At 56.1% G+C, this 27,709-nt stretch overlaps 1 protein-coding gene across 1 annotated transcript; it reads left to right on the top strand.

Annotated features, from left to right (window-relative positions):
* Window positions 1-26,070, top strand: SLC6A3 (solute carrier family 6 member 3). The gene is made up of 14 exons (XM_087443019.1): window positions 1-314; window positions 1,842-1,973; window positions 7,041-7,263; window positions 10,031-10,169; window positions 11,515-11,649; window positions 13,255-13,358; window positions 14,812-14,936; window positions 17,935-18,048; window positions 18,725-18,734; window positions 19,279-19,459; window positions 20,098-20,197; window positions 22,567-22,667; window positions 23,989-24,156; window positions 25,780-26,070. Exons 1-14 carry the CDS (start codon window positions 29-31, stop codon window positions 26,008-26,010), a joined length of 2,049 nt encoding a protein of 682 aa, XP_087299145.1. The 5' UTR covers window positions 1-28; the 3' UTR covers window positions 26,011-26,070.
* Window positions 26,071-27,709: the final 1,639 nt, after the last annotated feature.

Raw genomic sequence — 27,709 nt, 5'->3', positions numbered from 1 at the left:
CACAGAATTCCTGGAGTCCAGTCTGACCATGAACAGGAGCAAATGCTCCGTGGGACTGATGTCCTCCATGGTGGCCCCAGCTAAGGAGCCCAACACCATGGGCCTGAAGGCAGTGGAGCTCGTCCTGGTCAAGGAGCAAAATGGGGTGCAGCTCACGAACTCCACCCTCATCAACCCCCCACAGACCCCCGTGGAGGCGCAAGAGCGGGAGACCTGGAGCAAGAAGGTCGACTTCCTCCTCTCGGTGGTCGGCTTCGCGGTGGACCTGGCCAATGTCTGGCGCTTCCCTTACCTGTGCTACAAAAACGGCGGGGGTGAGTCTGGACCCAGCCCCCGCTCCCGGCGCCCCTGCTGGGCTGGAGGCCGCAGCGGCTGGAGGCGCTTTTGAGAAACGCTCGCACTGGCAAGATAACACTGTCTTTAGTGTGAGGTGGGGCTCCCAACTTAGCATTAGCGGGGGCAGGCTTCCCCAGGTGGGTGTCACAAAACCTTAGGAGCAGAGCTCAGAGCGGTGTCCTTCCATGTCTGCACCTCACAGCCGAGGACACTGAGGCCAGGGCAGCAGAAACCAAGAGCTGGTGGCTGGAGGCGCCGTGGCTCGGCCTCCTGTCCCCAAAGGTGATTTTCACTGTGGAAAGAAAATGCTCAAAGACTCAAAGAGAGGGTATCTTTGGTCAACTTAAATGATGTTTACAAAGTGTGTGGAGGCCCTTGAACCTGGAGTGGTGGACGATGCCCTGGAAATGTGCCCTTCTGCCTGCCGCGTTCCCCTTGCTCCCTGAACTCGACCAGACCTAGGACCACGGCTGTCCCTGGACCCAGGGCAGAAAGCTAAGATGAGGGGCAGGGTCACCCGAACAATTCAGGTTGAGAAGCCAGTTAAGTTGGTGCTCATTTCCCATGAGCCCTCCAGACGCCTCCACTTCCCCTGCCGGCCTCCCTAACTCACTGGTCACTATACTGCACACGTGAAGGGCTCTGGACCTCCTTGACTCACTGGTCTCTGCTGCACATGTGGAGGGCTCTGGGCCTCCCCACTCCCTGGTCACTGCCCTGCATATGTGGAGGGCTTTGGAAGAGTCTTGGGGAGGGCCTTCCCACTGCCCCTGAGTAGGTTGGTGTTGCCTTGCTCGTCACGAGGCCTAAGCAGGTACAGTAAGTTGCCCAAAGACAGATGGAGCTGTGGGGTCTCCCTGCCTGCCCCCCCATCCCAGGAGGAGAGCCGTTTTAGGGCTCCCCCTTATTTGAGGCAGAGCAGGTGGGCTTTGGGAGGCAGAGCCCGTGGGGCCCTGAACTTTGTGCCGGGGTGGGGCACAGGCTCCAGGAGGAGCAAGGAGCTACCCTGGAGGGACTCTGGCCCCTTGGGCAGCACCTGACAGCAGAGCCTCAGCGTGGCCCCAAAGGGAGGCAGGCTGTGAAGGACAGAACCCAACCCTCATAGGGCTGGAGTTGGGAGCACAGATCCCAGAGGATTCAGAACTCAAGAGGGGCGTTTCCACAGAGGAGCAAGAGGGGCAGAGGCCAGGCCCTCAGGGCAGGAGGGCAGGGGCCACAGCCAGGAGCAAAGCGGCAGCACAGGCAGGGCCTGTCTGCTCTACTCTCCGTGACTGCATAACTCGGGGGGGGGGGGGGGCTCCAGTAGGGATGTGTCAGGGCGCTGGTGACAGTGGGGCCAGGCATGAAGGTAGGGGCGCACCCAGCCCAGCCTGTGACTTCTCTTTGGAGGGTGTCCATGCGGGGAGCTCCAGAGAGAAGCAGAGACGGGGGTGACTTGCCTGGTCAGCTGCAGAGACGGCAGGCGGCCCCTCCGCGGCACAGGCTGAGTGTGCTGTCGTCCACAGGCGCCTTCCTGGTCCCGTACCTGCTCTTCATGGTCATCGCGGGCATGCCGCTTTTCTACATGGAGCTGGCCCTCGGGCAGTTCAACAGGGAGGGCGCCGCCGGCGTCTGGAAGATTTGCCCCATCCTGAAAGGTAACTGGGCGCCTCCATGCACCCTGGAGGGACGTAGGCCAGGGCGGCAGCTCTGGACCAGTCATGTGCATCCCGTTCTGCTTTGCTAGATAACTATGCGCGTGGACACACCATTTTAACTGTGGTGCTGCCTTATAGATCTGTAATGACCAAGGATTCCAGAGTGTATCCTCTTGCTTCCAGGTGAGGCCATCCTGCAATTCCCTAGTGGTGCTATTTTGTCAAGGTGTTAAAGGCAGATAAGATAAAACACCCATCTACCCATCTGTCGTGTATCATCTGTCTATCCATCATTTATCTCTCTATCTACCTATCTGTCTATCATCCATATCTGTCCATCTATCTACCTATCTACCTACCTATCATCTATCTATCTATCAATTCATCATCTATCTATGTATCTACCGTTCATCCCTCTATCATCTATCTACCTATCTATCATCCATATCTATCTATCTACCTACTTATCTATCCATCTATCATCTATCATCTGTCCATCATCTATCATCCATATCTACCTATCTATTAATCTGTCTATCCTCTATCTATCTACTTATCTATCTATCTACCTATCATCTGTCTATCTATCTATCCATCCATCCATTTGTATTAGTTTGCTAAGGCTGCTGTACAAAGTACCACAGACTGAGTGGCTTAAATAATAGACATTTATTGTCTCAGTTCTGGAGGCTAGAAGTCTAAGATCAAGGTGTTGGTGAGGTTGGTTCCTTCTGAGGGCTGTGAGGAAGAATCTGTTCCAGGCCTCTCTCCTTGGCTTATAGATGACCATCTTCTCTCTGTGTCTTCACACCGTCTTCTCTCTCTGTGTGTCTCTATATCCAAATTTCCGTTTTTATAGGGAAATCTGTCATATCGGACTAGGGCCCACTCTAATGACCTCATTTTAACTTGATTACCTCTGTAAAGACTGTCTCCAAATGAAGTCACGTTCTGAGGTACTGAGGGTTAGAACTTCAACAAATGAATTTTGGAGGGACACAATTCAACCCATAACACTATCTATCTATCTATCTGTCTATCTAATCATCCATCTATCTATCCATCTATCTAGCGATCATCTATCATCTATTTATCATGTATCAATCAACCATCTATCGTCTATCAATCATTTATCATCTACGTATCTGTCTATCATCTATCATAACGATCTATTATCTATCTGTCTATCTATGTATCGTGTATCTATCAACCATCTATCATCCACCTATCTATCATCTGTCTACCTACCTAACCATCTATTTACCATCTATCTAACTATCTAGTTATCCATTGAGGCTTCCAGGCTGCCCTGGTGCCATGAGGCAAAGACCTCGTGCTGACCCCAGGGCATGCCTGGTGACTAACCCTTCCACGGTCACCTCGCTCCATCCTCAGGGAGCCCTGGTGAAGCCCACCGTGCACTGTCTCGTCTCAGAGGTGCAGCACTGAGGACAGGAGGGACTGAGTAACTCGCCCCGTTGCCCCATCAGGGGCAGGGCAGGATTCGACCCCAGACCTGTCTGACTGCCCAGCCCAGCCTCTGGTCCCGCCTGCCCACTGGGCCAAGGCCATGTCCCAGGAGCTGGTGGCCCAGGGAGAATTCCAGGCACTTCCTCAAAGAGACACAAGGAGGCGCCTGCTTTAGACAACTGGCTTCATTAAGAAAATGGCCATTAAAAGATCATTCTTTGGATTTTCTCAGAAGTTCTTGCAAAGTTGGCGTGCTTGAGGAGAGCAGAAGCCCAGCTGTCTCCCAGGACGCACTGTGGATGGGTCAGTGGGCTTATGCTCAGAGTCAGCAACTGATCCTGCCTCAGGGGTGAGAATGTCTCACAGCTGCCGAAGTCGTCTCCGCGGGGAGGACGTGGCCCTCGCAGCAGTGGAAGCACTAACTGGCCAGGCGTGAGGGCTCCTCCCAGGCGCTGTCTGCTCTTCCTTCTTGATGGCCTGCTTGGTGAATCTTAAGATGTTAGCAGTTTTTTCCTAGGCTAACTGACTCACAGGCCCACCCTAGAATCGAGCTACAGAGAGACCTCCCTCCCCACGGCTCCCCACACGCATCTTCAGAGCCATGGAGGGACAACTCTGAGTTCAGGAGCCAGGTGCCGGCGTCCCCTTTGCGGGTTTGCACACAGAAGTCAAAGCTTAAATGTGTTGCCTGAAGCTCACCTCACGCCATCATCCTTTCCCGGCGGAAGCCAGGCACCTCTTAGCAACAGATGCGCCTGTCGAGTTGGACATTTCAGCGTCTGTTGGCTGGCACAGTGTTGATCTGTCCAGGGCAGTGAACCCAGACTAACAGTTCAAGACAGAGATGAGTTCATCGTGTTCTCCCCGGCTCTGCTGGGCAGCACGAACGTGTCACGCGGTCATGGCTGAGATGAACTCACATTCTGGTCAGTATTTATACAGCATTAAAGTGCCGAGTCAGAAATTAAGCATGCCCACCCTCAAGTGACTGTCCTGGGCACACGTTGAGGAAGGATGCCTCCACCTCGAGCAGACCAGGTGATGCAAAGTCCGAGTCTCTGGATGTCCGAGAATCGCCCTTCACGTCTCAGTGTGTCAGGTTCTTACAGGACACGACCCCGGGCCCCCACCTCCCACCGGGGAGTCTGGTGCTGAGTCAAAGAAATCCACCTCTTTCCGGGGTGCCCAAGAGAGGCAGGGTTTGGGGAGGGCCTGCGGGAGAGAGAAAGAATGATGACCCCAAGGGGTGTGTGTTGCAGTTTATAAAACGTCAGTAAACGATTTCCGGGGATTTCAAAGCGCTACTTGATCCTGACAAGTTTGGGTTAAGACAGAAAACCTGACTCCATGGGGATGAACATCGGCCCCACTGTAGAGGAGTGGAGGGTGTAGACGCGGGCATTTCTCCACACTCCCATGGACGTGTCAGAACCTGGAGGGAAGGTCGGGTGGACGTGCGTGTTCAGGAATCTGCTCCTTGTCCAGCCCCACATGCACGCTCTCACGTCCCGTGAGAACATGGTTTCCCAACAGCACAGCTTCCTGACAACACGGCTTCGTGACAACATGGCTGCCTGGGTGAGTTCACTGTAAATCACAACCCAGGCTCTCTCCTAAGGAACTCAGTGAGCATAACTGCAATAAAGAATTATTTGATATTGACCAATTCCACACTGGAGAAGGCCTTCTAAAGGAAACAGTTTTGGTTCTATCACCACTGCTACTAAGCACGTTTTCCAAGAGGGATTTCACGCCAGGGACTGTCCTCTTTTAGGCCACTCCTGATACTGGATCTGCTTCATACATATACATACATAAATTCTAGTGCCTCTCTTTTTGTTTTCAGGGTAGGGAGAGAACTGTAATGAAGTGCCCTGAGCATGAAAATAGCTTCTCCTAAGGGTGATACCCATAAAAAACAACCCAAGCCACTCCCTGCAGAAGTCACCTTAAAGGCATGCTCCACTCCAGGCCACAAGCAGGCAAGACAGGGCACAGCATCTAACCAGGTTTTAATGAAGTACGTTAAAGTTATAGCCCAAACTAATCCAATCAACAAAGCTGAGAAGGAATGTTGAAACAAAAGAACTCTGCATGGAGCTTAATAAAGTGAACCACGGTAGCAAGAATGTGACAGTGCTTGTCCAGCGTGGGATAAGGAGGAGCTCCTTGACCAACAGGAAGAGGTCTTCTAACTGCCGGACCCATCTGCCCACTATAGTCAGGATGACTTAGCTCCAAAGACTGCTCACCACTCTGTTCTGCTCCAGTTTAGCAGGAGCCAGGAGTCCCTCAATGACTGGTCCCAAATCCCAGGTTTTGTGATCCTGGGAAGGGCACTCTGAAAGGCCCTGGGTGGCCCTAGTAGGCTCTGGATAGTTGTGTATGACGCTGTGTGGCCCTGGATGGTCAGTAATGGCCCTGAGTGACCCTGAGATACCCTGGCTTGTCATACATGGCACTGGGTGGTCCTTGATAGTCTTAGATGGCCCTGGGTGACCCTAGGAGGCCCTGGATGGTCATGTATGGCCCTGGGAGACCCTGGATAGTCATGCATGGGCCTGAGTGGCCCTAGGAGACCCTGGATGGTCATATATGGCTCTGGGTGGCCCTTGATGGTCTTGGATGGCCTTGGGAAACACCAGGAGGTCTTCGATGGTCATGTATGACCCTAGGAGACCTTGGATGGTCCTGAATGGTCCTGGGTGACGTTGGGTGGCTCCAGGTAGCTATGAATGAACCCAGATGATTCTGTTGGCCCTGGGTAGTCTAGAGAGGGTCATGAGTAGCTATGGGAGGCCCTGAATGGCCCTGGATGGGTCTGGGTAGCCCAAGAGGGCATGGATGGTCTTGGATGCCCTTGATGGTCTTGGATGAGCCTCAGTGGCTGTGGATGGCCATGGAGTTGTCCTTCAGTGACTATCAATGGCTCTAGGTGTCCCTGGATGGCTCTGAGAGACACTGGGTATTCCTGGGTGACCCTGGATGACCTTCTACGGCTCTGTTGGCATGGGTGGGCCTGGACATCCCTTCATGACCCTTAATGGTTTGAGGGTGGCCTTTCTTGACTCTTTGTGGTGCTATGTATCCTTGGGTGCCCTTAGATGGCTCTGGGTGGCCCTGGGTGGCCATGGGTGACTATGGATGATTCTGATGGTTTTGCATGGCCAGTCGCCCTGGAAACCCTGGGTTGGGTTGCCCCGGCTGACCCAGAGTGGCTCTAGGTGACCTTGAGTGAGCCTGGATGACCCTAGTTGATCCTGTGTGGCTGTGAGTGGTAGTGGGTATCCATAGATGGCCCTCAGTTATCTGTATGTCTGTGGGTGACCTGGTTGTACCAAGAAGGCCCTAGATGACCCTACCTGTCTCTGGGTGGATGTAGATGGCCACAGATGGTTGTGGAAGGGTGCAGCCCTTCTCTGTGGCCACAGCATCATCTGGCATCTGCCCTTTCACGTCTTCCCCTGTGTGTTTAGAGACGTTGCCTGGTTTTAGGGTGGCAGCCAACAGCCAGCACGGGGTTGGAGATGCCGCCTGTAAGGGAACGTGGGAAGGGGCAGCTTGCTGAGGGTGGCTCTGTGCTCTTACCTGCCCTAGGCGTGGGCTTCGCGGTCATCCTCGTCTCACTCTACGTCGGCTTCTTCTACAACGTCATCATCGCCTGGGCGCTGCACTACTTCTTCTCCTCCTTCACCACAGAGCTGCCATGGGTCCACTGCAACAACACCTGGAACAGCCCCAGCTGCTCAGACACCCGCCCCAGCAACAGCTCGGGCCTCAACGACAGCTTCAGGACCACGCCCGCCGCCGAGTACTTTGAGTAAGCGGGGGGGTCCGCTCCTCTGGGTTGGTGACACTCCACTTGCCACGTCTGCCTAGGGAAGTGAAGGACGCAGGGCTGGGTACTGCATCAGCCACCTCACCCCGCCACCCCACAAGGGTGTGGAGAGGACCGGTCCCTTTCTTGTCCTGTGCCCAAATTCTGTTCCTTTAGGTTTCTGTGGTGCGTATTTCTGAATCACACTTCTAGTGGCTCAGCAAAGCTATTGTGGAGTGAGTCTTTGGCAGGAATGGGAAACTGAACCGGCCCGTGGCTGCTCCGTCCTGCTCCCAGCAGCAGTTTGGGTTGGGAGGAGGCTGGCCAGAGACACCAGAGGCTGCATTGAAGGAAAGTGCTGGGGCCTGGGCCCTGGGGGCTCGGCGATCTCGTTCACCCTTCCCCTGCCCTTCCTCTGCATGTAGCTGAGGCCGAGCTCTCTCCAGAAAAGATGCTGCTCTGAGCATCGCTCAACCTCCATCCTCAGGAAACAGACCTTGTCTCCCAGGTTCACTGACCGTCTGCTCTTCCTAAGCTGCTCTTTTCTTCTTACAAACACAGCGTTAGTGCTTTCACAGTCCCTCCTCCATCCCCATGGCCAGCAGCCAGTCTGGTGTCCTGCTCCTGCCTCACCTTGCCTGGCCTTGCTCAGCCCACACTGCTTGACCCCCACCACCTGCAGGCCTGTCCCTCTCCTCCAATCTGGTCTTCTCTGAATCTTTTTGGGACCTGGGTCAGCTCCTGCCCTCCCCTCCTTCATCACCGTGTGATCCCGTCCAGCCTGGAAGGGTGGTCACAGTCCCTGGGGGTGCGCCGTTTCCCCTTCTCGGAATCCAGACACGTGCAAGAGAAATACTCACTGTGAGGAGCCACGCTCTGTCACGAGGCTGTCCCCGCCCTGAAAGATTCTGAACTGGGCTGTCACCCTGAGTTGAGTCACACACTGTAGTTATGGAGACGTAAGAATTCATGGACGTGAACGGGGCCACCCGGGCTGGCCGGCAGGGTGGGTGGACCTGGGAGGCTGCAAGGGTGTGAGTGTGTGCAGGTTCTGGCAGACCCTTCCCCAGGTCCACCTGCCCCTGGGCCGGGGCACCCGGGGCTGGCTCCCCCGTCCTGACTGAGGTGGCTTCTTTTAAAATGTGGCATTTGTCTCAGAGATGAGCAGCCATTCCCATCAACTCCAAAATTTCACGTTGACTTTGATGTTCCTTTTTTGTGGCTACAATCTTACCTGCCTAGTTAGCTATATTCTATTACTGTTTATATGTAAAAATGAGTTCAGTTACAACCTAGCCAAATGAAATCCAACCAATAAAAGTAAAATAATTCAGGTTTTAACAACAAGTAGGTACATTTGCAAAACTTGTCTTGAGGTGAAAAACAGTGAGCTTAAAAACAAGGGCAGGCCCCGAGGCGGGGCAGGACCCAGGGAGGCAGGCTCGGGGAGGGCAGGACCCAGGGAGGCAGGCTCGGGGAGGGCAGGACCCAGGGAGGCCAGGACCCAGGGAGGCCAGGACCCAGCAGGGCAGGTGGGACCTAGCAGGCTTAGCAGTATCCCAGCGGTGGCCTCCTTCTCCCGGCTGGCCCGGGAGCTCCGTGTCCCAGACCTCACACTGTGCATACGGCTGACAGCATGAGGAGGCTCCCTTCTCTTCAGCAGGGGCCTTGAGCTCCGTGAAGAAGAGAGACTGATGGCGACAGTTTGCATGAGGCTGCGCTGAGTGAGTCGGGAGTGCTGAGGTGGGCTCTCTGCACCCGTCACGGCCTCCTCTACCACAAGACTGTGATTCTGGAGTTTGAAGACCCAAATTCCTCCAATGCAGCCCCGTGATGCCTGTGGCTGGTGGAAAGCTCTGGAAAGCTGGGGTCAGCCATGTTCTCCCACGGGCATCAGGATCATTTCCCTGGGACCTCAGCAGATGTGGGCAGTGACGGCTCCTTTCCTAACGTGGCTCCTGCACTTCCCGAGGCAGCAGCCCAGCCGTGGAGTTGGCGTTGGCTCAGAGCCCCGACTGCGAGGGTGAGGTGGCAGGTGCACGTGGACAAGACAGCACGTGCCTTTCCCACAGGTGCTCACGAGGATCTGATGAGACACTGTGTGGAAACACGCCCGGGACCCCTGGCTGGCCCGCAGGGAGTGCCCCACCGGCCATTAGTTCCATCTCCTTTCCACGTGGCCTCGTGTTCTGCCCTAATGATGGATTCCCTCCACAAGACGGGCTCTTGAGCACGCCTGGAGCAGAATCATCCGAGTCTGTTACCTGCGGGTCCTCCTGGAAGCGGCAGGAGCTGCGTGAGCGAGTGTCGGCAGCTGTCACCCTTGGGAACAGCGCAGGTGCCTGCGTGTCCTGCTTTGTTGCTCCGAGTCCGCTCAGCCTCACCCCTGCAAAGGGGCCCTGGCTGGTCCCATGGGCAACAGTGTGCACCACATCGCCCAGCACCTTCCTCTGGTTTCTGCAGCTCCTTTCCTTCAAAGACCCAAGGCGCCCGTTCCCTCCCCCAGCTCCAAAACACAGGGTGCTGAGGGTGAGGGGCCAGGCTGGGCTTCTGTGGGCTCCCAGCATGCTGCGGCCCGTCTGCTCCACTCTCCTGAAGGGTAGACCCTGTGTCTCAGCTGTGGGCCTGCCCTTTCGGGGGGAGTCTGGTCCTGTCAGACTGGGTGCTTTCTGCTGTGCCAAGCTGGGGAGAGCAGGTCTCTGGGCAAGCTCAGCTGTCCGGTTCCAGCTGTCCAGCCCCCTCCAGAACCCCCATCTCCCTCCCTCTCCAGGCGCGGCGTGCTGCACCTCCACGAGAGCCGTGGCATCGATGACTTGGGCCCTCCCCGGTGGCAGCTCACGTTCTGCCTGGTGCTGGTCATCATCCTCCTGTACTTCAGCTTGTGGAAGGGAGTGAAGACTTCTGGGAAGGTGAGGCTGCAGGCCTCGCCACCTGGGGAGTGGACATGTGGCTGTGGTTGGCGAATGAACGGGGGGCCGTGGTTGAGTTTAGGAGTGATTAGGGGGGTCGTGGTTGGATTGGGGAGTGGACAGGTGACCATGGTTGGGGAGTAGGCAGGTGGCCATGGTTGGAGAGTGGACAGGTGGGCTGTGGTTGGGTTCGGGAGTGGATGGGGGGCCATGGTTAGATTAGAGAGTAGACAGGTGGCCATGGTTGGGTTGAGGAGTGGACAGGTGGCCTGCTTGGGGAGTCGGCAGGTGGCCATGGTTGAGGAGTGGACAGGTGGCCACGGTTGAAGAGTGGACAGGTGGCCATGGTTGGGTTGAGGAGTGGACAGATGGGCCATAGTTGGGGAGTGGACAAGTGGGCTGTGGTAGGTTGGGGAGTGGACAGGTGAGCCATGCTTGAGGAGTGGACAGGTGGATGATTGGAGAGTGGACAAGTGGGCTGTGGTTGGTTTGGGGAGTGGACGGGGGGCCATGGTTAGATTAGAGAGTGGACAGGTTGGGTTAAGGAATGGACAGATGGGCCATGGTTGGGGAGTAGACAGGTGGACCATGGTTGGGGAGTGGACAGGTGGCCATTGTTGGGTTGAGGAGTGGACAGATGGGCCATGGTTGGGGAGTAGACAGGTGGACCATGGTTGGAGAGCAGACAGGTGGCCATGGTTGAGGAGTGGACAGGTGGGCCGAGGTTTGGTTGGGAAGTCAGCACTTTGCTGTGGTTGAGGAGTGGTGTCAGGGAAGCACCCACAGCAGAGTGTTTTCAGCATGAAGACAAGCACAACATAAATTATTTTGTGCCAATGAAAATATTTTGGTTACTATCTGGGCACCTGAAGCAATTTTGTCCAAATGTGTCCGACACACTTGATAAAACCCGCAGTGATGTGCCAACACCGGGACCTTTCAATAATGACAGGGGCCCTTCCCTCCCTCCCCCCACAGCCCAGAGTCCATCTTCTGCACATAATCCAGGTGCACATTTGCACAATCAGTGCAAATTTGCTCGCATCTCACTCAGAAATTCAGCCACTCCTGCCCACTGCGACAACCCAGAGGCAGAAAAGGAATGTTCCTTCCTTGCCAATTGTTCATCCTATTTTAATCCCTGGGAAAGATGCACAGGGGAGAAGGCATTTAACAGTCTCTATCTAGTGAGCCTTTGCTGAGCTGGTGTCCTGTGAATGTTAGGACATTGGGCTTCCCAACCAGGGGCCACCTCTCTCTTAGCACAAATCATCAGGGTGACCCTGGGTGCACTCCCTGCCAACAGGTGGCTGATGCAGCCCAGTGACAGCTGTCCTCTCCCCAGGTCGTGTGGATCACAGCCACCATGCCGTATGTGGTCCTCTTCGCCCTGCTCCTACGAGGAATCACTCTTCCTGGAGCCATTGACGGCATCCGAGCCTACCTGAGCGTTGATTTCCATCGGCTCTGTGAGGCATCCGTGAGTATGCCCTTCACTTGTGGCCCTGCAGGCTCCGTGCCATGGGGCGCCTGTGTTCTGGGGCAGGAAATCCCAAAGGCAGCAGCTCAGCTGGAATTTCTCACTCGCCCTGTAAATCCAGCAGGTGGAGGTTGCTCTGCTGTGTGCCAGGCTCTGCAGGACAACCTGCACACCTGTCCCCGCCCAGCAGAGTTTGCCATCTGGTTGAGAAGGGGGACATGTGGGCATAGCGAGGAGCTGCGAGGACCAGAATAAGGAAGTTAGGGGAGCAGGTCACCTGCTCGGTCTCTGCAGGGATAGAGTGGAAGCCTGTTGCCAATTGGCCTCCTCCCTTGGGCCATCCCACTTCCTGGAGAAACCCCCTTGGGTTCCTCGGATAAGCACCGACAGGACTGCCCAGCCTGTGGCAGAGAGTGTTGGCACTCACCTGGAACGCAGCCCTGAGCTCTAGCTCCGTGTTCATCATCTGAGCAAGGCTGAGACATGTCAGGGTTGCGTGAACCTGGGTTCCTTCCTCAGGAAGCCAGACCTCGAAGGTGAAACACTCCCGGTGCCCACGGCACAAGAGCGAGATCTAAATCGCACCATATCAAAAACTTGAGTCGAGAGTCGGGCTGCAGATTTCTTCAGCAACGGAAGAAATCATCCAGGGTTAAAATATTTGGAGACAGCTGCCTGAAGGGAGGAGGCTTGGCCAGGCCCTGGGAGAGGGGTCCAGAGAGAGAGAGAGAGAAGAGGCTGCAGCGTTGCAGGGAAATGAGGCCCAGAAGTGGAAGTGGCTGTTGGTGGGATACCAGCTCCTCCAGAGTGATTCCTCCAGGGTGGGTTTGAGCTGCTCCCCCACCCCCCACCCAAGGCTGTGCAGGGGCGAGGCGGGTGCCCACTTCACCCAGTGGTCTCCACATCACCCCGACTCGAGCAGGCTGTGTTTCACTTTTAAAATACTGGACCATATTGGTCCAATTCTCGGCCACACACCTTCACTTTCCCTGTGTGTAAGCTGCCCCCGGTACACCATCTGTGCTGCATCGAGCGAGCACACACCAGTGTCTGAGCCACGGTTGGGCTTCACGGGCCTTTCCACGTGTGCCGCTGTGTGCTAACGGTGCGCACGTGTGTCTGTAAATGCTGTGGGAAAGACATAAAGTGGATATTAGTGGCACATGTCTAGTCAAGGTATCAACATTACTTAGCATTTAATAAACTAACGCTGTCACAAGAGTATGGACCCGATCAGCTCCGGTTGTGTGGAACAAGGTCCTGCTGTTCCACAGGAAATGGAAAATAACGCACAGAGACACGGCCCCTTTACATGCTCCTTCAGGCCGGCGACACGGGAAGGCCTTATCCCCTGAGACAGCATTTGCCAGTGGTCATATTTTCGATGCCATTTGCTCATTGATAATGATGTTGAGTTTAAAGGCAACTCTGCCACAGAGCCCGTGGCATCTCAGCTATAGACACCATCGAGAGAGGTCAAGGGAGGATGAGGAGCTGTGGTGGTCGTTTGCATGATTGCTTTGTGACAGCTCAGCTCGCGGGTTGAATGTGCTCCCACAATCATCTCTAACAGCGGCTCTCGGTCTCCCTCCCGGCGCTGTGCAGGTGTGGATCGATGCTGCCATCCAGATCTGCTTTTCACTGGGCATTGGGTTTGGGGTGCTCATCGCCTTCTCCAGTTACAATAAATTCACCAACAACTGCTATAGGTAAGTCCCGGGCCCCCGATGCCATCAGAGGGTCTGCAGAATCAAGTGGGGGCAGGGCTGATGGGCATTGACTCCTGGAAGTCACCTGTCCCTGGATGGAGGGAGGGAAATAAGTGGTGCGAGTGAAACCTCTCAGCCAGAATGGCTTTTTAAGAGGAAATTAAAGTGGGGAAGCTGCAGGCAGAATGTTGATTCTCGCTTTAAGGGGGACACTGAAGCACGGGGAGACATTTGTCACCTCTCTGGGAGGAAGCCTCCTAGATTGACGTGCAGCCAGACCCCCCCTGAGGGCCTCTCCCTCGGCCCCTTCCTCCATCCCCACCAGGCCCCGGCAGCCTCATCCTCCCAGTGCTCAGGGTCAGGCTTTGCCCCGAGACGTCCCCCACGAGGCAGTGCCTGCCTGTGTCCCCTCCCGGCCTGCGCTGTGGGAGCCTGGGCCCCGGAGAGCATCCCAGACCTTGTGCCGAGGCGACCAGGTGACCCAGCACCAGGACAGGCAGAAAAGTGGCAGCACTGTGTACCCCCGGCCCTGAGGGCATCAGCCAGTGCCACCCGGCCCAGGATGACCTGAGTGGCCTGCAGCCGTGTGCTGGACCCGAAATCCTCCTAAAACAGAAACAGAATTTCATCTGGGACCTACTTCTTTTGACCTTTACGAGCTTGTGTTTATTTTCTTCCTCATCACAAGGATAAAAATGGAGTAAAAACACAAAGACAGTGTTCACAGCAAAGTGGCCAGATGGACCACTGGACAGACGGGGAGGCCCCACACGAGGGTGGACTCTGGACGGCAGGTCCCGAGACAGCCCCTGCCGGAGCCCACCCTGGGCCCACCTGGTCTGGGCACTCTGTGGACAAAGCCCACGTCCTTCTGCTCAGCCCCAGGAGGGCTGACCTCACACCCTCCCTTCTCCCCACTCTTTCTGGCCTCAGAGTGGGCCTGTGCCCCAGGAGCACACAGGAACGCAGCACATGGGGCCACAGACCCACCCAACAGCACCTGCGTTTTAACAAGATCCCCGGGAGGCGTCGATAAGCCCTGCCGGCAGCCCCCGCTGAGCGTGGGTGGGGACCCCCTGTCGTCTGTTCTGTCCCACCTGAACCCCACCATTGCTGGTGGAGACCATCTCACCTTCAGCACTGAGTTGCAAGTCCCAGAAGCCTCTTGGTCCCCGGACAAACATGGACACTTGGTCACCCTAGGGCCCGCCCAGGCCAAAGGCTGGACAGGCCCAGAGCCGCTCAGCCGGGAAGGCCCTGGTGGGAGGGTCTGTCCCGGTGAGGGCGCCAGCCTGAGGACAGCTCTGTGCGGCTGCAGAAGGGGCCGCGTGTCCGTCTGCGAAAGCAGCCTCCCCAAGCCCACTAGCCCCTCAGGTGCGGGGAATGGAGGATAACAGCTGGCAGTCGCGGCTGCTCCAGCGCGGGTGCCGGGCGGGGTGTCTTGTTCCTCCAGAGACGCCGTCATCACCACTTCGGTCAATGCCCTGACCAGTTTCTCCTCTGGCTTCGTGGTCTTCTCATTCCTGGGGCACCTGGCCCAGAAGCACAGCGTGCCCATCGGGGAAGTGGCCAAGGACGGTGAGTCCCCTGAGGGCAGGCCCAGGGCCCCACGCCTCGCCCACACATGGCTCTGGCCTCCCAGTTCTCTAAGTGTTTTCCCTGCACCCTGAGAGGAATGGATGCGCACAAGGCCTTGAGCGCCGTTTCTGAGGGTTGCCAACTTGAGCAGTGGCACAGGTTCTAGCGCAGAGAACCAACCGGAGAACCAAGTAACCCAGGGGCGGCCGCAGGCCCACCACGCCTCCTGCAGCCTCCCTGCTCCTTCCCTTTTGGACCCTTCTCACTGGGACCACATGGCCAGTGGCGCATTTGCCCATTGGCCGTGTGCTCCTGGCAGAGGCCACTCGGGCTGCAGGTCGAGGGTCTGGTTCCCAGTCTCTGGGGTGGACATTGTCACTCGCCATGCACAGTTAATCTGTTCCAAAGCTTTTCCCTCCAAACACCCAGTGACCATGACACATTTAGATGGGATCTGGGTAATAACTAGAGAAATCTCTGAGGTCTCTGGGACACGGTGGCAACAGAGACCCGTGTTCCCAACCTGCTCCCTGGCCAACCCGCTCTGTGCAGCGGGAAGTTGGAGGGTGGGAGGGGGCTGGGTGGAGGGCGTGGGTTCAGGTGACACCAGGCGCAGGCCTTGGCCCCAGGACGTGTGCCAGGCAGGAGAGAGCTGGGAGGCCAGGCAGGGATGGGGTGCTGAGGGGGCTCTGATTGCCGAAGCCCCCTGGGCATCTGGGGGTTGCTTGGTTCTAGTATGTGAGCAGAAAGTCGTCTCGTAGGCAGCCTCAAACTGGGCCAGTCCAGAACCCCAGGGTCTCCTGAGATCACTGCAACCCCTCACCCACCTTCAGGATTGTTCTGGGGTGAGCGATGCAGAGTCTCCCCCTGGAGACTGTCCCCCGGCTCAGGGGCAGCTCACGCCTGGAGTGTGAAGTGAAAGCCTCACTTCGTTCAGGAGGGCCCGTTGTCTCCTGGACGCTGCTCCGGAGACTCATAAAAGCCCCTGCAGGGTCACTGACTCGTCTCCTCCTGGGTCTTTCTACTCCTGTGTGGGGGCGGGTGTGCAAATTGGGGGAGGAGGGGAGCAGTGGGCCAGGCCCGCCTGTGCCCTGAGCTCTCCACCTGGGTCAGCCCTCAATATCCCATCCAATTCTTGGAGTAAAGCATTGGGACTCCCACTTTGAAAGTAGAAAGCAGAGGTCCGGGGAACCCCCAAGATTGCAGTGGGAAAGCAGGGGCTGGGATGAAATCTCAGTGAGTGTGTTTCCTAAGTCCATATTCTTTCCTCCAGGAAAAAAAATCCAATAAAGGTGAGAGAAAGGGAGCATAATGCAAATACATAGGGAGCAGTGAAATTTACTCATGGTGCATTTATGCATTTTCACCGCTCTCTTTGCCCTTTATTATGATAAATAGCAATCACTTGCAAAAACCTCCATTAACCCCTGAAAGTAACGCTGAATGTCTTCTATGCATTTCTATGACAGACAAAGTAAATGTCATTTATGGCTCTAATTCTCAGGAAAACAGGGTGAAATGTTAACTGAGGCACGAAGTGAAAGGCAGGGGTGTTGACATTACCTTCAACCAGCTGACGTGTGTCTCCTCGGGTCCGTGCATTTAGACCTCATGGCGTCGCAGATGAGCTGCCCCTGCCCCCCACTGGAAACCATGCCCCTTCCATCAGGGCATCGGGAATTGCAGGGGGCCCAGGCCTGGGAACAGGCCCCCTGAGAGACTTTGGAGGTGGACCCTGCCTCTGGCCTTTGTCCGATTCTCTAGAAAGATCTGTAAGTGCCCTGTTCCTTTGGGCTGGTGCCTGACACGGGCTCTGCTGTGGCCTGGGAGAATCAGAGAAGTTGTAAGTTGCATCTCTGTAAGCAGAGGCTCAGGGGCCATGCCAGGGAGCTAAGGATGCACATCTTGTAAAGTCAATCGTGAAAACAGTCAATTACTGATTTCCTGGGGGAATGTTTTCTACTTTGGCATCATTTGAGGCCGCACTGCATGGAGTCTTGGTTGAGTCCCGCAAGGCTCCCCTCCCCCAGCTCCCTCCAAGCCCATGGCCTTCCTCTCCCCCACCTGGGGCAGGTGGGGTGCCCCAAATGTGCCTGTCCCTGGCCCAGCAGGGAATGTTTCAAAGGGGATGGTCAGAGGGTTGCTCGTACGGGAGCAGAAACACGCCCCTTTCCAGCAACATGTTGGAAAACGTTCACTCAATTGCAGTATCTCCGTATTTATTATGTGGTTTTTTTTGTGTGTGTGTGTGAGGAAGATCAGCACTGAGCTAACATCCATGCTAATCCTCCTCTTTTTGCTGAGGAAGACCGGCTCTGAGCTAACATCTATTGCCAATCCTCCTCCTTTTTTTTTCTTCCCCCCCAAAGCCCCAGTAAATAGTTGTATGTAACAGTTGCACGTCCTTCTAGTTGCTGTGTGTGGGACACGGCCTCAGCATTGCCGGAGAAGCGGTGCCTCGGTGTGCGCCCGGGATCCGAACCCGGGCCGCCGGTAGCGGAGCGCGCACACTTAACCACTAAGCCACAGGGCCGGCCCCTATTACGTGGTTTTTAAAGACCATACTTAGATACTTAGAGAAATTCGTTGGCACGGGAGACTATCTGTGACAATTGCTAAGTGAACCACGGTGCGTGGGAGTGTGTGAACACGTGTGTGTGCCCCTCCCGCCCTCCTCTGGGCCCCTCCCCTACGCTGGTTTGCTCTCCTTTTTCCTCTCCCAGCGCACCCCTAGCCAGGGAACACACAGGCGATTTGGAGGAACAGGGCCGTGGGGTGGTGGGGGTGGAACAGAGGCCCCTGACTCTTGTGGGCTTCCATCCTCTGGAGTCCTGGGCCTCGTGTCCACTGAATTCATAGGGGCAGAACAGGAAAGAAGGCGATGGAAAGATTTTGTGTCGTCCCATTGCAGGAGGCCCATGAAGAGGCTGTGGCCTCTGGGGGGGTGGGGGATAAGTGTGTAGCAACAAGGTGGGCCAACCGCAGGGTCTGTTTTCAGGGCCCGGGCTGATCTTCATCATCTACCCGGAGGCGCTGGCCACACTCCCGCTGTCCTCGGCCTGGGCTGTGGTTTTCTTTGTCATGCTGCTCACCCTGGGGATCGACAGCGCCGTAAGTCACCTCAGCACCTCGCATACCCCTGGAGCCCCGCCCATGACTGCAGGCTCATTTGCCGTGGGTGGGAGGGAGGGTTCCCACAATCACCTGAGACCCGTCCTGGGATGGGGTGTTTGGACCACCTCACCTCTCTTCTTTCACTGGAGCACCATCTGTTCCCTCTGCCCGAGCAATCCCAGGTCCTAAACACACGCAGCAGGGCCGGCAACAAGAGGACAGTGCAGGAAAGGGGGAGACGGGACCACACAGGGTCACGGCAGGCCCTTCCTGGCTCATCCTTTTCCTTGACCCCATGGCCCCCAAGAGAATGGATACACTTGCAGGGCAGGGCAGCAGAAGGCACCAGCCGCACCCAGGCCTGCCCACTGAACGTCGTGTGTGTGGCCCTGCATGTGCATGTGGCTGTGTGTGCGGATGTGCATGTAAGTGTGCATGTGGGTGTGCATGTGCACTAGAGAGGCGGAGGGTGGGCCCTCAGCCGGCTCTGGTCCTGCTGGCCGTCCTCCGGCTCCTCCTTCTCCACTGCCTGCTCAGGACCAACAGCCAAGACCTCACGGTGGGCCGTGGGTGTCTTGCTCACCTGAGCTTCCTGGAAAGTGCAGAGAACCGCGAGTCTCCCCGCCCATGTGTGAACATTTGTCGTGCACCATAGCCCTCCACCTCCATCTCCTGACCAGCCTGGTCACCAGCCCACTGGGCAGACCACAGCCCTTGGACCGCACATCTGGCAGGGATGAATCCCATGAACGGCACTTCCTGGAGGAAGTTTTTGCGACAGAACAGGGCAAAGAGGGTCCCCAAACCGGCTGGCTGCTTGGGCAACCCCCCACCGGTACAATGCTCAGAGTCGGGAAGGCTTTGTCAGTGAGGACACAGCCAGTGGCCAGGCCAGGTCCTCCCTGGGGACAAAATTAAGCTGTGTTTGTGGAGGGACATTTTCTTAGAAGAGTCCAGCAGAGCTGGACTTCGTGGTGATGCAGTGGAGAGGGTTATTCAGCCACGCAGTGCTTCACCCCCGAGGACTGCAGAGTGGCCGTGCAAATACTTGCCAGTGGATAGAGTGTCCACCCCCAGGACCTCCCTCTCCAATGGCCATGTCACGAGAGAAGCCCTCTCCAGGGCTGTCTTGTCTTAGGGCATTCTGCACCTGGACACCACGCAGCTCCCTACTCTGTGTCCATCCCCCGGGTGTACGTCTGTTGAATTACACATAAATCGTGCCCAGGCGTGGTGCAGCACCCGCCCCACAGCACATCCCTGCTCTGTGTTGGCTGCAGATGGGCGGGATGGAGTCGGTGATCACTGGGCTCATCGACGAGTTCCAGCTGCTGCACCGGCACCGGGAGCTCTTCACTCTCTTCATCGTCCTGGCGACCTTCCTCCTCTCCCTGTTCTGCGTCACCAACGTATGTGTCTCACTCAGCTTCCCCTGACGGTGTCTCATTAGCATTTGGTGCTGGGCAGCCTGCTTGGTGCTGGCAGGCACACAGAACCGAAGCATTTCTAAGAGCTGCATGTCCCCCCCCCCCAAAAAGCATCACCCATGACTTGAAATCATACTTGGGTAGCTGTGCTCACACTCAGAGTAGCCTTGGTCACACGGAGTAGCCATGGTGTGGAGTTACTTCAGCACCTGGACAGCTCCCCTGGGAGCGCCCTTGGCTAAGCCGCCTGCCTGTTGCATTTGTGGGGCTGGAGGGCGAGGGGGAGGCCTGTCCATGGGGTGCAGGGGCCGGGTCACCTCCCCTCCCCCTGTGGCTCTGCCAGGTTTGGCATTTGGTTGTTGTGCTGGATGACCTGGGAAACGAGAAGAGAGGTCGTTTTTATTTTTGCATAATAGACGTGTCCCCAGGAAGCTGCACGTGGATTGAATTTTAGTGACTCAAATCAGACTTTATAGGAGTCAAAGAGAACATATCTGTAAATTGAATCCACAGGCCAGGTTTGTATTTTGCAAAAAGTGGTTCTGTGGGTGAGGCTTTTGTGGGTGAGGTGTGCCACGCCGGGGCACCCCCAGTCCAGCAGGTGCTCCCCTTTCTTCCAGGGCGGCATCTACGTCTTCACACTGCTGGACCACTTTGCGGCCGGCACGTCCATCCTCTTTGGAGTGCTCATCGAGGCCATTGGGGTGGCCTGGTTCTACGGTAAGGACAGAGCCTTGCTCCAGGGCTGGTGCACTTCACCAGGCGGAAGACCTGGCCACTGTGCCGTCTTTGTGGCCTGCCGGCCTGGCGTGCTCTTGCTTTGTGCTGTGCTGCTTCCTTTCTGGCAAAGCTGACTTGAAAAGAGATGCATGTTAGCGCCCAGAAGCTTAAATTGTGGTTACCACAGCATCACGAGGAAGCAAGGCTCGGCAACTGTCTGTTCAATTGGATCAACAAAGACAGCCTGGATGGCACCCAAAATCCTTACTGGGGTCAGAGGCATGCAATGTGGCCACATAATTGTGCTGTGCAGACATCCTAATTGGTTCTTGAGAGAGAATGGTTCCTGGGACTTTGGGACTCTAACTGCTGGTGGAGGTGAGGTCTCTATGCTCAGCTGACCAGGGGATGATGAGTATTAACTTGGTCCCAACCTGCAGCTGCGACCTCCGGCCCTCCCAGGATGTTGACCCTGCTCCCTGGGGTGTCCGAGTGTAGTTTTGACAGCAACAGGAAACTTGTGCTGGAGGAGGCTTTACCCTCTCCCAGTGTGCTAACCAGACAAGTTTCCCACCCCCGCTTCTCTCAGTTTTCCTTTCTGTAAAATGAGTTCATAGTGCCGAGTCAACTCACCTGACCAGGTTTCCTTAGGGAATTACAGTCAAAGCTCGTATAACAGAATCTATAAATGTGCGTGATCCAGCCCAAAGCTAACGGTGTGTGGCGTTGCACAAACCTCAATTTCATAGTACCCCTAGTGTCATACAAGGGGGTCATATTTTCTGCCTCAGAACCATGGAAATTATAACCTTAAAAAACACTCTGGCTTTGAGAAGCTTAACCTGAAAAATAGTTCATATTCTAAGAACATTTTTTCCATTATGTTCTTTCTACAGAAAAGGGAGATGTCGAAATCTTTGTGCCTTCCTGGCCCCCTTGACCCCTGGAATCAATATTTGTCAGTCATTTTAAATTGTCATCTCTTCCCCCTACCCCCAAAATAAAGCCTCAGAGACAGAGAGGAAGCACGTCAAACATATCCCGTGGCCACGGCCTCGGTGCTGGTGGAAGCTGGAGAGAAGCCAGCCCTGCAGTGTTGTTCACACTCCTCAAAGCCCGTTATTTCTCCAAACAGCAATTCATTCCCCTCTCATTTAAATGAAACAAAATCTGCATTTCTAGTGAGATGGCAACAGAATACGCCAGCCTTTCAGTGTACCGAGGTTCCCGTGGGTCTTAGAGCCTATGACCCAGCACCTGCTCATGCAGCCGGGTCCAGAGGGGACGAGGGGCCCCCATGGATGCTCCTCTCTTTGCTGGCCTTGGGGTTCACCCTCCTCCATTCCACTTTACCCCCTGCGTCCATCTCCGTGTCCAGGGCTCTGGTGATGGAGTTGGAGTGTGAAGAGGGAATTCTCAATGGAGGTGTCTTTCTAATGTGTCCCCACATGTGACATGCACATGACCTACCCAAGGCTCAGCAGACCAGCTGTGGGTTTACGACAGAGGCCAGGCCAGATTCACGGCAGGAGAAATCACTCCTAAGATCTCCTGGATAAAATACCAGTTCATTAAGCTTCTAGAAATAGCTTTCCTTGAAAAATAATGCTTGTTTCCATATAATGGAATATGTCAGCCTTAAAAAGGAAGGAAATTCTGACAGAGGCTACACCATGGATGAACACCAAGGACGTAACTCTAAGTAAACTAAGCCAGGCACTAAAGGACAAATACTCTATGATTCCAGTCATAGGAGGTCCCTAGAGTAGTCAGATTCATAGACAGAAAGTAGATGGTGGGTGCCGGGGGCTGGGGGGCATGGTGTGGAATGAGGATTTGGTGTTTAATGGGGACACAGTTCCAGTTTGGGAAGATGGAAAAGTTCTGGAGATGGATGGTGATGATGGTTGCACAACAGTGTGAATGTACTTAATGCCACTCAACTATACACTTAAACACAGTTAAGATGGTGAATTTTATGTTATATATATTTTGCCACAATTTTTTAAGTGAAAAAAAATAATGGTTGCAGAGGGGAGGCAGGGACAGCCATGGGACCCCCGGGCGGGAGGAGGGCAGAGAGCGGGCAAGAGAGTCACCAGGGCCCCCAGGGTCTCCCTTAGTGATCATCAGGGGTGAGGAGCAGACAGCACTGAGTGTCACCACAGGGGACGTTCATGGGGACCCCGTGGTCAGGAGGACACTGGGTGGTCTGGACTGCGGCTGGACACCGCTGCAGGAGGCTGGGCGCCAGCATGCAGCTGGAGCGTGAGGTCTGCTGGGGCGGGTGCTGGGAGTCAGCGAGGAGGCTGGTGGGGCCCAGGTCTAGAGTGTGCCGCCCTGACTGCCTGCTCACTGCTTCCCCTCAGGCGTGCGGCAGTTCAGCGACGACATCAAGCAGATGACCGGGACGCGGCCCAGCCTCTACTGGCGGCTGTGCTGGAAGTTTGTCAGCCCCTGCTTCCTCCTGGTAAGGGCCCCGGCATGGCGGGTCCCTCCCCGCCCGGCTCCCACGCCGGCCCCGAGGTCCAGCCGTGGCCACAAGTGGGTTTTCACGTGAGCGACGTGGATGCCCCTCAGGCTGCAGGAGGGGCTCTGTGCTGCCTGGAGACCAGGGTCTGGAGTTGGCGGGTCACAGCCTGGCCCCTAAAATCCTCTCTAGTCTCCTGAAGCACCCCCAACGAGACCCACTGAGAAACCTCACCTGGGGTCCAGGGTGACCCCCCACCCCATCAAGGCCCGTGTGCGTCCCATATCGGCCACACCTCTGCCTTGGAGGGGAGGCTGGAGACGATTGAGGTCGTCGACTGACTTCTGCCTTAAGGACCGAAACACAATTCAGACCTTCGGGGGCAACAAGTACTCAAATTCCAGGGACAGGAGTGACTTAGATTCTGTCACAGTGCTGCCCTCAGGGCCTCCCCAGGCGTGGCACCGCCAGCACGTCCAGTGGCTGCTGGCTTTTATCATCTGCAAGCTCAGGCACACGGCCAAGGCCGCCAGCACCTGTTCTGTTAGGACATGGCCCTGCCGATTCATTTATGGACTGTCCGTGCTGCCACCACACGACAGTAGAGACCCAATAGCTCACGAAGCCAAAACTGTCCTGCCTGGCCTGGACAGGTGACAGCAGCCGGCCGTTCACAGGCTGTCCAGGTCTGAGTGGAGCGCCCATGAGCCACACACAGAGCTGAGTGCCTCCCTGACACCCGGCCGGGCAGTCAGCAGGGCGTGGCTGGACCGAGCAGGCGGCTCAGGCAGACCCCTTCCTGGGCCCACCCAAGGGCCTCACCAGTGAGAGAGGGAGACGGAAAGGAGGCGTGTGGCTCCTGACAAGCAGGGTTTCTCGCTCAGCTGCGCCCAGAAGCCGCTGATCACTCCCCACCCGGCAACCGGAGGCCTGTCTGACGTGTTCGTCTCGCTGCTTGGAGAGTGGAGGTTGTCAGGCGTGTGACTAGACAAGGCAGGTGTCCTGCGCTCCATTCACTACTCGCTCAGGTCTCCCGGATGTGACAAGGTGTAAGGTTTTCAAAGGACAGTTGACCGAATTCCTGCCAATCAAATCTAAGACCTGACAGGATGTGCCCTCACCAGCACTGTCCTGTGACAGCCCTCGGGATCTGCAGGGCAGCAGCCGCCTGCTGCCCGGGTTTGCTTCGTCTGCAAGTCCTGGGATCCCTGAGCTGGTGTGCCTGGGAGACCCTCTACCACAACACGCTCGCTCAGTCCCCCACTTCGCCCTGAGCCCCCCAACCAGGAGCCACCGCCTGACCTCTGTCCCTCTGTTCCAGTTCGTGGTCGTGGTCAGCATCGTGACATTCAGGCCCCCACACTATGGAGCCTACGTCTTCCCCGAGTGGGCCAACGTGCTGGGCTGGGCCATCGCCGTGTCCTCCATGTCCATGGTGCCCATCTACGCGGCCTACAAGTTCTGCAGCTTGCCCGGCTCCCTCCGGGAGGTGCGTATTTGGACAGGGCAGCCTCACTCTGCCCTTTTACCCACTTATGAGGCCACCAAGGTCAGGTGGGTGTCCACGTCCCAGGTCTGCTCCTGCCTGTTCATCTCTGACCAGCAGGAGGGGGCTGGAGGGACAGTGACCACGATGGAGAGATGAGAGGCTGACCGGCCATGGGCTGGTGCGGGAGGAAGGGGGGCTGTGCCTGTGTGCGTGTCTACATGTGTATATCTGTGTGTGTGTCTGTGTTTGTGTCTATATGTGTATGTGTGTCTATGTGTGTGTGCGTGCTCATGTGTGCATGTGTGTGTGTACCTGCCTGTGTCTGTGCCCGTGTGTGTGCCATGTGTGTGCATGCGTGCTGTACAGTTTGGGGTAAAGGTGGGAAGGGCAGTGGTCTAAGGATGGAGGTGGAATCAGGGGTGACCCCTGCCCTCTCCTGGGGCCGAGTCCACGTGTGGCCGAGAGGGACAGCAGGAGCCGCCAGGCGGGAGCCTCGTGTGGGTTGAGGGGTTGCCCTGGGGCCTTGCAGTCAGGCAGCTCCCGCATCACCTGTGAATGAGGGGGCAGGAACTGGTCACAGGGCTCTCACCACTTCACATCCTGGCGCTGGGATTCCTGGAAGAGACAAGGGACAGGGGCCTCCTTGGAAGGAATACCCTGCACGCTTGCTCAGAGCTGCCGCCAGCAGTTCTCAGAAGCTGCTCTGTGCTCGCATTCTGCCATCCTTCTTGGGAACAGTGGGCAGTGAAGCCCTGTGCTGCTCCCCGGCTGGTCCAAGTATTCCTCCTGGGGCCACGCGGCCTCCCTTGGGCTTGGAGGCCGAGGCAGGTGCCCCTCACTGGCTGGCACTCAGCAGGGCCCTCAGCAGTCAGACCAGGCCTGGAGTAGGCAGGCACAGCATATGGCCAGGGTCATCGGGCCCTCGGACTGCCCGTGCCTCTTGCCAGGGGAGGGAGGAAGCCCTGGGCCCCTGTGGCCCCCAGCAAAGCCAGATGGCACCATGGGGTGGAGACCCCTCTCACGTCCCCCCTCACTGGCCTGCAGGGCCTAGCCCAGGGGAAGAGCGGGCAGCCAGGCTGTCCCTGTGGGGACCCCTCTGTGTCAGGCTGGAGGAGAGAGGGCCTGCAGCCCAGCGGGCCTTACCTCCTGCTGGCCAAACTCTGAACATCACCCACATGCGATCTCAGTAGCTGAGACAGGTGGGGCTGAGGCGACCTGTGGGAGTGTCCCCTGGGGCCACGACACCTGAGTGGAAACCTGGCCCCAGAAAGTCAGGCAGTGCTAGCTGCTGAGACGCAGCCCGAGGGATCTGTGAGGAGCACCACTCTGCTCTTCATCCAGTCCCCGGGGCATCAGCTGAGAGGAAGGAAGGCCAGCTTCCCCTGGCTGAATGTGTGTGTGTGTGGTGGGGGAGGGCGGGGTGCGTGCTGTTCACTTCAGCCAGAGCCCACTGCAAGCTTGACGTAGACACAAGCCTTTCTCTACTCTATTGCTTATATGCAGTTGGGCTGGACTCTGCTCCTGGGTCCCAGAGGACTGGGGGCTGTCGGCTGCCGCGTCAGACCGCGTGTCGACCACCTCACTGAGCGTGTGCCGGCGCCCAAGCTCTCTCCTCTCTTCTAGAAACTGGCCTATGCCATCACGCCCGAGAAGGAGCGCGAGCTGGTGGAAAGTGGGGAGGTGCGACAGTTCACGGTGAGTGATGGTCTCCCCTCTGCCCCCTCGGGCAGAATCCGGAAGGATCGGAGATCAAGCCTTATCCTTGCACCACAGCCCTCGGAAAGCTACAAGGCTGCATTCACTCATTCAACAAACACTCTGCGTGCACGCCCGCCTGCTGCTGGCTGGTCCTAGGTGCTGCGGGGACCCCCTGAGAACACTGTATGAGAAAGGGCAGGCAGTGGGCGAAACATATCAGGCTGAGATGGATGCTGGGGAAAAAGAGAAAGCAGAGAGGGGAGGCATGACCTGGGATGGGGCCCTGGGAGGAGGTGGCTTCTGAGCAGACACTGCGAGAAGGGAGGGTCCTGCCCTCCAGGCAAGGCACTTCAGCACCTGGACAGCTCCCCCGGCCGCCCTTGGCTAAGCCACCTGCCTGTTGGATCTGATGGCACTTGAGAGGGTCACTCAGGCTGCTGCGAACTGTCTGGTGGGGCAGGGAGTTGGGGGTGGGTTTCAGGGGAGAGAGTGGGCGTCACACCAGGCCTGCGGCAGGATTTACTCTTCCCCTTCGCTTTACACCTGGGAGCCATCTGAGTGTGAGTTTCAAGCGTGTTTACTACGCACTACAGAGCATGTGGAAAGTAGTCCTGATGTTGTTGAGAACACAGAGTAAGAACGTGACCCATCTCAACTCCCACAACTCTAGGAGGAATCTTGTCACTCTCTCTACCAAGAGGGGACCCCTCATGCACAGAGAGGCTAAGGAACGCCCCACAGTCACACAGCTGGTCAGTGGTGGGAGGTGACCTGGGCAGGTGCTCCCTCTTCCATCACCCAGTGAGATGGCCTCACCCCAGCGAGGGGCCAGTCAGCACTAATGTCAGCCAAGAATGCTGGACTGCCTAACCCTTCCAGGACTCGGACAAGTTGGCTTAAAAACCGTCCGAGGGGCACAGTTTTAGGCAGGGGTGGGTGAGGAGGCGTATTGGGACAGAGAACTTCCTGTTATGCAGATTGAAGGACTTGCTGCAGGCACTCTAGTCTCTGCCTCGTCCACCTCAGCTCCTATCTTTATTATTTCTTCCTCCTACTTTCCTTGGGTTACTCATACTTTTGCTAATTTCTTAATTTAGACCTTGGGCCATTAATTTTCAACCTTTCTTCTTTTCTAATATAAGCATTCAAGGCTATGAATTTCCCTCAAAATACCCTGTTGGTTGCATTCCACAACTCTTAACATAATATTTTCCTTATCATTTAGCGTAAGCATATTTTAGTTTTCCTTGTGACCTCTTCAACCTGTGAGTTGCTTAGAAGTCTACTTTTAAATTCCCAGATATATGAGGACGTTTAATTCATCTTTTTGTTATTAATTTCTAAATAATGCCTTGTGCTCAGACATCTATGCTACATATTCTGTGAAGTGTACTGAGTATCTGATCAACTTTGGATGGGTGTGTATCCTCCACTGTTGATACACAGTTTTTCTGTCCACTAGATTAGGCTTGTGACCATGTGGGTCTGGGGTCTGTGGATCCATAGCTGTTGTCAGTTTTGGGAACTTTGCAGCCACACCTTCTAATCTTGTTTCTTGCCTCCCTCTGTTTCCCTCTGGGGCTGTGGTGTGTGAGGCTTGCCCTGGGTCCTCCAGGTCTCAAACTCTTTCAGATGTGTTTTTTTTTAATTTTATGTCTCAGGTGCACAGCTGTGCAACATACGTTTGTCATCAGTCCACATATGGCTGCTTCTTAGTGGTTTATCTACATAACAAAATAAACCCTGTGAACCACCACATAGAAACTGCACATTGATAGTACCTCACATCCACCTCCCTGTCTGCCCCCTCCCGTCCGTACCTGAAGTAAGCAACCTTTATCTGGTTGGATCTTTC

The sequence above is a fragment of the Ceratotherium simum genome, chromosome 18 (assembly GCF_057802395.1).
Source record: "Ceratotherium simum simum isolate JZ-2026a chromosome 18, ASM5780239v1, whole genome shotgun sequence".
NCBI classification, from domain to species: Eukaryota; Metazoa; Chordata; class Mammalia; order Perissodactyla; family Rhinocerotidae; genus Ceratotherium; species Ceratotherium simum.
This window is presented reverse-complemented; position numbering and strand designations above follow the sequence as displayed.

Excerpts from the sequence above, each read along its gene's own strand:
- SLC6A3 (XM_087443019.1), top strand. The coding sequence starts at position 29 with ATGAACAGGAGCAAATGCTCCGTGGGACTGATGTCCTCCATGGTGGCC. Across the intron at positions 11,650-13,254 it reads ATCGGCTCTGTGAGGCATCC|GTGTGGATCGATGCTGCCAT; the intron begins GTGAGTATGCCC and ends GGCGCTGTGCAG. Across the intron at positions 14,937-17,934 it reads CGGGGAAGTGGCCAAGGACG|GGCCCGGGCTGATCTTCATC; the intron begins GTGAGTCCCCTG and ends GTCTGTTTTCAG.